The sequence below is a fragment of the Scheffersomyces coipomensis genome (genome assembly GCF_036884675.1).
Source record: "Scheffersomyces coipomensis strain NRRL Y-17651 chromosome Unknown DFJ63scaffold_8, whole genome shotgun sequence".
NCBI classification, from domain to species: Eukaryota; Fungi; Ascomycota; class Pichiomycetes; order Serinales; family Debaryomycetaceae; genus Scheffersomyces; species Scheffersomyces coipomensis.
In genome coordinates, this window is record NW_027042899.1 from 465,248 (window position 1) to 475,655 (window position 10,408).

Below are 10,408 nucleotides of genomic sequence, written 5' to 3' on the forward strand. Positions count from 1 at the left end.
ATTAGCATAACTTAAGAATTCAAAAATTTGCTTGTCCCTATCTGTAGCATCTTCTGGATACCTGAAGGGCATTCGACTAGGAATGCAAATCAATCTAAAATCATTTGTTTTAGGAATTAGCCTTGAATGCCCATGATTAAACTTCGTGGACAATCCTTTTATATAGCAAGTATCATTTTCAGTAACCGGTACCAAATACGTTTCAATATATTTATCCATAAACTCTGAACGGTGAATATTCCAAACACTATGAGGAAAGTAATATAATTTAGAATCTTCAAGACTCGCAGATTCTGTAACATGCCAAAACAATTGAATAACCTTTTGGATGAAGGACATGAAGAACCATTCAAGAAATTTGATAAATGTACTAATCCTATGAGCAGAATCCTGTTGTGAAGTCATAGTTCTCGATTTACCAAGCCATTCAATATCCGAAATTTTGATATATTTTATTAAATCATTAAATAATATCTTCACATGTGAACCAGAATTAATAAATTCTACCACCCTTTCAGTGATATGTGATTTATTAGCAGACGAACCCCAAATTTCCAAGGGGAATACTTTATTCATTATTATAAGCACAAACTTTATTACCGAATGAATTGGTGTACAACTCTTCAACAAACTTCGACTGTCAGTAACTGGTATTACATTTTCAAATATGCTATTATATCTGCAATTCTGGTCTAGCAATTTCACCGTCTTTAGAATCATTGATAATTTCCTAAAATTCTTGGGTAGAGTCTTCCGTTTGTCTAATTCACTTGAATATATAGATTCTAGTATTGTTTTGCTCGAAGAAGCAAATAGCCCAGTCACTTTGTAGCCATGACGCGTCCTATATAACATCAGGGAGTTTGTAATACCCTGAACCTTTGCATAGTTCAGTTTACTCAAGCATCCAAAGACCTGAATCAAACGACCATCTTGAGATTGCTCATATGCTTTATACTTTAAAATTAACTCTAATAATGCAGAGCCTCCAATAACACTGTAAAGAGTTCGCCAACATTTTCCTCGTAGAAGCTTCACATGTAAGTTCATCAGTGGATTTACCAACTTAGATTTCCAATTGTTATTTAATGATGGATCTGTATATCCTGTTACAAGAATACTCGGTATATTCTCTTGAATTAAGAGGGAAAGCAAAGAATCAATAAAATTGGTATATGACTCCAACTCCTTTAATGATACACGAACTGATCTAACAGCATTCTGATCCGACACAACTATGGTTGTTCTTAAAAATTTGATAAATTCATTGGACACATCTTTAGAACTTATAATTGTACTAAACTCTGGGATTGTATTCTTCAAATATTTCTCTAGACTGGGCATAGCATTATCCACTATAGCACAACTCTTATTTATGCGTTAAATTTAAATTAAATTTTCTTTGAACCAAAAAATTTAAACAAGCTACTTAAAAGTCCTAAGCATGGCAAGGAAAAATAGAACTATAGGCAGCGATCATGTTGATATTGAAAATGGAATACTATATGGTGTTATAAAACAAATACGAGCGAAAGATCTGGAGTCATTTAGAAGTAACACGGCATCATTGGTCAATGTTTGGTGCTGTCAAATACAGCCATCTCAAACTCAACTTTTGGCAGCCGCTATTAGAGATCATATCAATTCTAAGGATGAGGTTAGCTTAGTCCATCTCAAACGTTTCCTAAAGGAGGAAGACGAATCAGGGAATGTTTTTTTAAAGGCGATCATATGTTCCACAGAGTATTTAACTACAAGAAGTGAAGTTGAAAATTTTCTTACATTACATTTACATACCACAATATCTGATATTTATATTATAGAGGTACCAAAGTTTCCCGCTTCTACAAAAGAAATCTCTGATGATTGGTCTGAAAAGTATTGGCCAATGTCATGGAAAGGCAATCCAAACCACCAATTTTTGAATTCAGTAAACTTTAATATGAAGTTTGAAAGAGAAATTGTATCACAGTTAATTGAAGAGTATCGTCAATCAAAAGATTTTCCGACACTGGTAACAATTATAGTCAAAGAAACGAAAAACCAAGAGGGTGAAATACTTGCTGTAGTCCGTGGTGGCAACTGTAATAATCCCTTTGAACATAGTATTATGAAGGGTATTGATTTTGTTTCTAAATCAGAACAACAAAGAAGAAAACACTCAATTCATGAAACAAGTGATCCATCCAATTATCTCTGCCATAATTTGTGGTTCTATGTATCACATGAACCCTGTGTAATGTGCTCCATGGCCCTTGTACATTCTAGGATTGGGAGAGTGACTTTTCTAGAATCATCACCATCTTCTGGTGGTTTAGAATCATATTATCAATTAGGCGATAGGGATGGTTTAAATTGGAAATTTCAAATATGGAAGTGGATTGATGAAAATGATATTAATGTGATTAACAAAATCTATAAGTCACCGACTCCAATTAATTATTAATGATTAGTCGAGACGTAAGTGATTTTCTAATTTATTACAACTTTCAATTGATTCATTTGTCAAACTATCAACCTTTTCTATACTTTTTGCATATCTAAGATCATTTAATTCATCGACTATCTCGTTTACCTCTTTTAATAGCATATTTATTTGGACATCATAATACTTACTATCCAGACTAGTACTATCAATAATATTTTGTAGCAGTTGACTAAGCTCCTTCAAAGAATTCTTCTTTATCTGTGAACCATTCACTTGACTCATGACTGTTTCTATAGGCAAGTCAAATGAGTCCTGGATATTGTTGGTAACTGGCTCTATAGAGATTTCTTCCCTTTGAGATGTTAAATCATCATATATGGATTCGACAAATGTTTCGTCAACGTTGGATGGAAATAGTTTTTTGAATTGATGAAAAGGTATTATAGTCTCGAGATATGACCTCTTCAAAAGAAATCCCGATAATATAGTCTTGCAGTCCATAGCACTTTAAGTAATAAACCAACTGTTAATAGATACACAGTGTTTACATATTATTTACTGTGATTCAAATATTCGCGTCTTGTGGTCGTGTGGTGATACCAAATTGAAACTGGTAGAAAAGTGAAGAAAATAAAAAAAAACAATACCAATTTAAGTTACCGTTGATATCTAGACCTAGTTTGATAGATCAATATCCGATGTCATCATCATCAGTTTCTTATGATAGTACATCTTTCTATGTACAAGCACTTGCTACAAGCTTTGCTAAAAGGTTGTCCGATGAACCAGACAATTCGTTATTTTTAAATATTGCTCCAGTTGGTAGACAAGCCAAAAGAAACGCCCAACAGATAAATTATTCAGAAGATTATGTGGATGACTTTGATTTTGAAGATTCTCCTTCTTCAAGTTTTGCAAAGACTTCGACTTCTATCTCGCAACAACAAACCAATTTGCAGAGATTAACTCCAGCTAGAAATACTCCTAATATAGCAAATTTGGACGATGAACAAAAATTATCCGAATTAGTGAACAAACCTGAAGTTCTTGTACCTATAAAGTTGCTATTAGAAAATGGTACCTCGACTCATAAGATTGTTGATTCTTTTATGTGGAATCTTAATGAGCTGTTGATAACGCCATCAGATTTTGCTGCAATTATCTGTAATGATCTAGAATTGTCAGGATCTATGCAGCTGCAGATTACGGAATCAATAATCCAACAAATTGAAGATTACGCCTTTGCTTCAAACTTACAAATTCCATCAGATACGCCTTGTGTCGTTATTATTGACTTATCTGTCAATTTAAATAAACAGTTATACCAAGATAAATTCGAATGGGACTTAAACCAAACTGAAGTAACACCAGAAGATTTTGCTCAAATAGTAGTAGATGATTTAGGTTTACCATTGGAATTCAAAGCTGCAATTTCACATTCATTACATGAAATTATTATCAGAGTAAAAAAGGAGATAAGTGACGGTACATATAATAGTGAATTCCAAAACTTGCATCTAGTCAGAGGTTTAATTTTTGAAAGTGGAATTAGAATCTTCACCGAAAACAGTATTCAAAATGGTACAGACCATTGGGAACCAATAGTAGAAGTATTAACTCCCGCTGAAATCGAAAAGAGAGAAAATGAAAGAATTAGAAATTTGAGAAGATTAAAAAGAGAAAATATGAAGAGAGACTATGATGATTTTGGAAGTAAAAGACGCCAGGTTGTAGGAAGGAGGAAATTCGATGAATTAGAAGGGACTTGGAGAAGTTTTTAGTATGTAGCATATTGTAATATAAATCAAAATAATAGACCAATAACAAAATCACCACTGCAATGATCTGTCAAAATACTGTCTTTTTCAAAATTTGTTATAAATTCGCTATAGAAATATAGAATTTATATAAAAAGAAAATGTACAACTAGTTGAGGAAGAGAAAAGTTAAAAATAATTAGAAAGGTGTCAAATAAGAGGGATAAGTTGCTTTTTGCCAAATTTATTTTCCAAATTTGTTATATATTCTTACTCTAAATCACTATAAAACTATAGAATTTATATAAAGAGAAAGTATATAAACGGTAAAGCCGAACCTTCTTTTTGTAGGATGTATCGTCGACGTCCTCGTAATTTATGAACTGCAAAGAGGTATCGATTGAGAGCGATTAGTTGGTTTTTATCCTATTCTGGATTCGCTATAATAATTTCCCATGCTATTGTTTAATTTAGCTTTAGAACCACTATTATCCAAATTAGAAAGATCTTTGGAGGGTATTAGTCTCAAACTAAACAATGGAAGGACCAAACCAATTAAATACTTAGCTTTTGCCGATGATGTCACAGTATTTCTCAAAAAAGAGGAAGATTATGTCATATTAAATCAAGAATTAAAGGATTTTGCAGCCGCTTCAAGTTCACATATCAATACAACTAAATCCAAAATATATTATTTTAAAGAAGACCACATGGATGACATAAAGGATATACTCAATTTTCCACTACACGATGTTAATGAAGCTGATTTAAAATACTTAGGAATCAAAATTCATAATTTCAGTTGGTCAGAATATTTTCAATCACTAAGAATTCAACTTTCCAAGCACACCATAGATCAACTACCTATTCACTTAAAAGCAAGAGGCATTTCACAATATGTATTCTCTAAAATCTACTATAGAGATTATCACTGTCCAATGAATCAAGAGGAAATCGCCCAACTACTGCAATTAGTAAAAAACTATTTCCGATATATATCCTCTGAAAACCTAACCGCCTTGGGCAACCAGGGTGGCTATGGGCTTCAAGATATAGGAGTTCAACTTTCTGGTAGAAGAGCAAAATCCATCTATCTAATGCTAACGGATTCTCATCATTTAATGAATGTGGTCTTAAGAGATAAACTACAAAAATATATCAACGACCTGATAGAAGTACCTCATGTCCCTCATCACCAATCAGGTAAGCGATATATTATTCCATGGTATCGAGTGCTAATAGGTAATAATATTCAACACAAGAATCGAGGTTCACTCAAGAATCACCTCACCAAAGATGAATATTTCAGTCCAGGGGAAAGAGCTAGATTTGCGGCATGGTTTGAAATTACAAAGCCTAAGAATCGGAGACTCCAAGAAAAGCCAATATTGGTAACCGAAGATGAAGAAAGGCAATTAATACTTTTTTTTTTTTCCAAATTTGTTATATATTCTTACTCCTAAATACTATAAAACTATAGAATTTATATAAAGAGAAAGTATATAACTAGTTGAGGGAGAGAAAGGTTTTTTTTTTTTTTTAAAAATAAGAATTATTTTAAACTTAAAACTCTCTTGATTTGATGATAAAGTAGCTATTTTGTAAGATTTGATTGAAAATTGAAGATCAATCTAGTGATTTATTTAAAGATTATGAATGTAGAACGATACCCATGATGAAATAAAAGAAGAGTTGAGCGGTAAAGCTGAACCTTCTTTTTGTAGGATGTATCGTCGACGTCCTCGTAATTTATGAACAGCAAAGAGGTATCGATTGAGAGCGATTAATTGGTTTTTATCCAATTCTGGATTGGCTATTATAATTTCCCAGGCTAATGGAAGTGTGATTCCCATTTTGGTCCATATTTGGCGACTTATGGAACATTCCAAGTATAGATGATCTGAGTAAGTAATCGATACCGGTTGATCACAAAGTTCACAATTACCTGATGATGGTAGTTGTAGATGTATTCGGTGTCCTAGATTCACTCTATGTATCTCTTCAAACCTGTAGGGGTCTTGTGCTTTAAATGAAGATAGTTTAGACCAAAATTCTACCCATTCTTCTTCATTTATTTGTATCTTTTGTGTCCAGGTAGTTGGTTGTAAGCATTTCCTTTTTGCCAACTGGCTCTTCTTACTTCTACTCTTGAATGTATTTAGATTGATTTTCATCATAGCATCGGACCAATTATTAATTGGAGGAGGATTATGTATTAATTGCCTTTCTTCATCTTCGGTTACCAATATTGGCTTTTCTTGGAGTCTCCGATTCTTAGGCTTTGTAATTTCAAACCATGCAGCAAATCTAGCTCTTTCCCCTGGACTGAAATATTCATCTTTGGTGAGGTGATTCTTGAGTGAACCTCGATTCTTGTGTTGAATATTATTACCTATTAGCACTCGATACCATGGAATAATATATCGCTTACCTGATTGGTGATGAGGGACATGAGGTACTTCTATCAGGTCGTTGATATATTTTTGTAGTTTATCTCTTAAGACCACATTCATTAAATGATGAGAGATCTTCAATTTTCAATCAAATCTTACAAAATAGCTCATCTAATCAAGAGAGTTTTAAGTTTAAAATAATTCTTATTTTTAACCTTTCCCTCCCTCAACTAGTTATATACTTTCTCTTTATATAAATTCTATAGTTTTATAGTATTTTAGAGTAAGAATATATAACAAATTTGGAAAAAAGAAAGTTGAAAAAAGAAAAAAAGTTGGTTTAATTTAGGAATTAGTTCAACTAGATCATTATTTATTTCATGATTCATTGGTTTTTCTGAGTTCTCGTCTTGACTTTTGTAATTACAAGTTGGGTAAAGTGGCAAATATACTTGTTAAAAGCTTGGATTGGTGAATTTAAGAAATTTTGCACTCAATTTTGTAATTTAAAGATTTAATTTTTTGAGTTTATATTACATTGTGATTGGTAGCGCCCATTGTATTCTATAGATTGTGATCTTTTAAAATTATGTAGGTCTCATTGTAATGTTTATAAGTTTATTTTGAGCTTTAGTTGATCTGTTGTAAGTATTGCATGTTGGTGTTGGTTCAAATTTTTACTCTGTTTGGTTTGGTTTTAAATTGATCTTCAAATAAATCTTACAAAACAACTACCTACTCACAGTTTTAAAGTTAATTCACCTTTCTCTCCCTGAATTCTATATCTTCTTTTTATGTAACTTCTGTTGTCTTATAGCTTTTGAGGAGTAAGAATATATAACAAGTTTGGCAGAAAAAAATTAGGAGAAAATGCATATATAACAAATTTGTAAAAAAAGAAGTTACAATCGAATCGGCTGTTTGGTTTGCGAAATACAGCTTTGAAATGATCTGCTATGTTACTCTTGAAATTGGCGTTAAATAATATACACAATCTAAATTCTAGTTTGATGATTAATTATTTACATATCCTGAAGCTAGATCTCATAGGAATATTCGTAGCGCTTTGTACATTAATAAATAGCTAATACTTAATTATTTAGGTTTTAGTCTTCATTTTGAAGAAAAGAATATCAGCTAAATGGAACTTAACGGGTTAAGGTAGTTCAATTAATATTCAACAACATTGTTGTCTGTATCTGTGACCTTACAGCTTTCAATAGTGATTAAAACAATTGCATTGTCCTTATCCTCAATATAGTTTTTGGATTGAACTTCATCTATTTTAGCATTATTTAAATGCAATGATTTATAAAAGTCATGTTTTTCATTATCTTCTTTGATAACTTCTGCTTTACCATTGATCATAACTGAAACTCTACTGAGTTCATTCTTATTCAAATTGGCTAATAATTCATATAATGAATTTCTTCTCTTAGATGAGACTGGTTCTCCAGTTTCAGCTTCACTACCATTTTTAACTGAAATCCAATCATGAACTAAGATGGAAATATTAGGATTCTGTAAAATATTATTATATTTAGTAGTACATGTTGGAGTTGATATTATAATGTAATCATTTCCTTCAGTATGATAATATGTGTAGTTCATTAACGAAACATGGGGGAAATCTTTATAAGATGTAGCCAAATGAATGAATCTCCCTGTTTTCAAAAGATTCGTCACTGATTGTGGTAATTGTTCTTTACTAGTCATTGTTGTTGTAAGTATGTAGTAGGTTTAACTTGTAACTTGATTGATGAATAAAGCTTTTGTTATAAGAGTCTTACAAATTTTGATTTCAATTATGATTTTATTACTAAAGTAGCGAGCCCGACATTTTTTTATCAGTTTCGTATTTTTTCGTATTATTATTTTTCAATATATATATATATATATACTTATACTATTACAATTTTGTAAGTCTTTTGAATATAGGATCATTAACTAGATTTCCAAGCTCTTCAAGAGTTACATCTATCTGGACCATTTTGTTTTCTTCAATAATTAAGTTTTTGTTTAAATTTACATTGGTAATAATATGACCGTCATTATTAGTAGTAACACCAGCAGAATCTAATAAAATCCCCATTTTATATAGCGCTTCCCAACTATTCTTTAATATTTTGGAAGACCAAATCTTTTGATTAATCTTGAAGTTAGCTCTAAATCTACTATCAAGAATGTTTGTAGAAGAACTGGAACTAACATTAAAATCTTTCATCATTTCTTGATATTCAGCATATGCCAAATTAAAATTAATAGCTGGAATATCAAATTTCTCAACTGATCTTGCTGCCGCTATAATTAAAATCAATTCTAAGTTGGAAAGAGTACTTATAATACTTTGAATATTGTTAATTTCTTGACAACTTGAATATTTTAAAAAGTTAGCATCATCAGGAAATGGGTTCTTCTTATTAACTTTTGCAATCACCACTGCACAATCATTATTGAACGATTTGAAATTCTTTAAAGTATAGTAGTTGTGATATACTAATTTTTTAAGATTTGATAACTTCTTTCCTTCCTCTGTTTCGTCATAAAGTTGCTCCACTTTAGTATTCCATAAATGTCCATAGCTTGGATCATTCAAAGACTCTATAAACTCCAGATTCAAAGTTAGTCCTAGCTTAGCATTAGACCAGAACTCATCAACAGTTGTAGACTTTGTGATGGTAATAATTCTCTGTGAAAATCTACTCCTTACTCTTTTTTCTAATAACTCTCTTGTAGTTACTTTTGATGAAACACCTACCACAGTTATAGCGGAACTACTGCTCTGTGATAAATCAAACAAATTATACAAAAGTGTTTGCTTGTTACTATTAGTAAATTTCTCAAACTCGTCAATGATGAAAATAATTGGAATTTTTGCTTGTGATGAATTTTGATTATGACTATCTTTATCAAGAATGGATAATATATTTGCAAAAGTATCGTTAATAGATCTCTGTTCAAAATTACCGCCTTCATCATCTGACATCTCCGAGTCTTTAGTATCACTCAATTCCTTGACCTTTAGATCTAACTGTCTAGCAATTTCTCTCAAAGCAATAGTATCATCAGAATGAATAAAAAAGTTTAACCTAACAACTAAAAAATGATCCTTATGCTTTTTAGAAAGTTCTTGTATGGCGGTATTTATAATTGATGTCTTTCCACACATTCTTGGACCAAATAACAACACTGAATGACCTTCGTTGTGCAATATAGTGTTTTCAAACATACGATAGATTTCGAAATACTTATCTGACAATAGTTTTGATTCTTGTACGTTTATAAAATCCTCAAGCAATTGACGTAAAACTCGACTTTTTACAGCTGAAATATCATCTTCGTTAGTCAGGTAAATGTTATCATCAATATCATTAGAATCAATATCATTAGAATCAATATCATCTTTTATGTTCGCTATTTGGGGTGTTTCCGGCTCAGGTATATTTTCTTTGGTTGAACCATTTTCTCCATTTTTGTTTAGTGGAACTGAATCTATTGAAATATCAGGTTCATTCATAATTGAAGTTTCGTTCTCTATTGGTAATATTTGCTTGAGCGGAATCTGGATAGTATCTTCTTCTTCAACGATGGTTGGAACCAAACCTTCATTTAATGTTTTATCAGGAGTTGAAACTATACCACTAAGCGCGTCAAAGGAATCAGAAGTCAAAGTGAGTTGACTAGTGTCGACTATAGCAGCCAGCGTATCCCTGTCAGATAATATTTGTTCATTAAACGGATTAAAGAAATCATGACGTGCTTTAGTTAACTTGATACCACGAATCTTACTGAACTTGTCAACTTTTGATTTTGAAACTGTTTTAGTAATA

General features: G+C 31.6%; 4 protein-coding genes across 4 annotated transcripts; 2 read left to right on the forward strand and 2 right to left on the reverse strand. All coding sequences in view use genetic code 12, as the record gives it.

Annotated features, from left to right (window-relative positions):
• Positions 1–1,257: 1,257 nt before the first annotated feature.
• DFJ63DRAFT_248939 (uncharacterized protein) lies at positions 1,258–2,786 on the forward strand. Its single transcript, XM_064904400.1, has one exon. The coding sequence runs from the start codon at positions 1,445–1,447 to the stop codon at positions 2,444–2,446; it is 1,002 nt and encodes a 333-aa protein (XP_064759753.1). The 5' UTR covers positions 1,258–1,444; the 3' UTR covers positions 2,447–2,786.
• Positions 2,787–3,126: 340 nt separating this feature from the next.
• Positions 3,127–4,209, forward strand: DFJ63DRAFT_290779 (uncharacterized protein; the record flags this gene model as incomplete). Its single annotated transcript, XM_064905340.1, has 1 exon — positions 3,127–4,209. The coding sequence occupies one exon, from the start codon at positions 3,127–3,129 to the stop codon at positions 4,207–4,209; it is 1,083 nt and encodes a 360-aa protein (XP_064759754.1).
• Positions 4,210–7,748: 3,539 nt separating this feature from the next.
• Positions 7,749–8,294, reverse strand: DFJ63DRAFT_315670 (pyridoxal 5'-phosphate synthase; the record flags this gene model as incomplete). The annotated part of the gene is made up of 1 exon (XM_064906594.1): positions 7,749–8,294. One exon carries the CDS (start codon positions 8,292–8,294, stop codon positions 7,749–7,751), a length of 546 nt encoding a protein of 181 aa, XP_064759755.1.
• Positions 8,295–8,408: 114 nt separating this feature from the next.
• On the reverse strand, positions 8,409–9,837 carry ORC4 (origin recognition complex subunit 4). The gene is made up of 2 exons (XM_064905441.1): positions 9,585–9,837; positions 8,409–9,548 (listed from the first exon to the last, which is right to left on the reverse strand). The coding sequence occupies exons 1-2, from the start codon at positions 9,805–9,807 to the stop codon at positions 8,488–8,490; spliced, it is 1,284 nt and encodes a 427-aa protein (XP_064759756.1). The 5' UTR covers positions 9,808–9,837; the 3' UTR covers positions 8,409–8,487.
• Between the last annotated feature and the right edge of the window lie 571 nt (positions 9,838–10,408).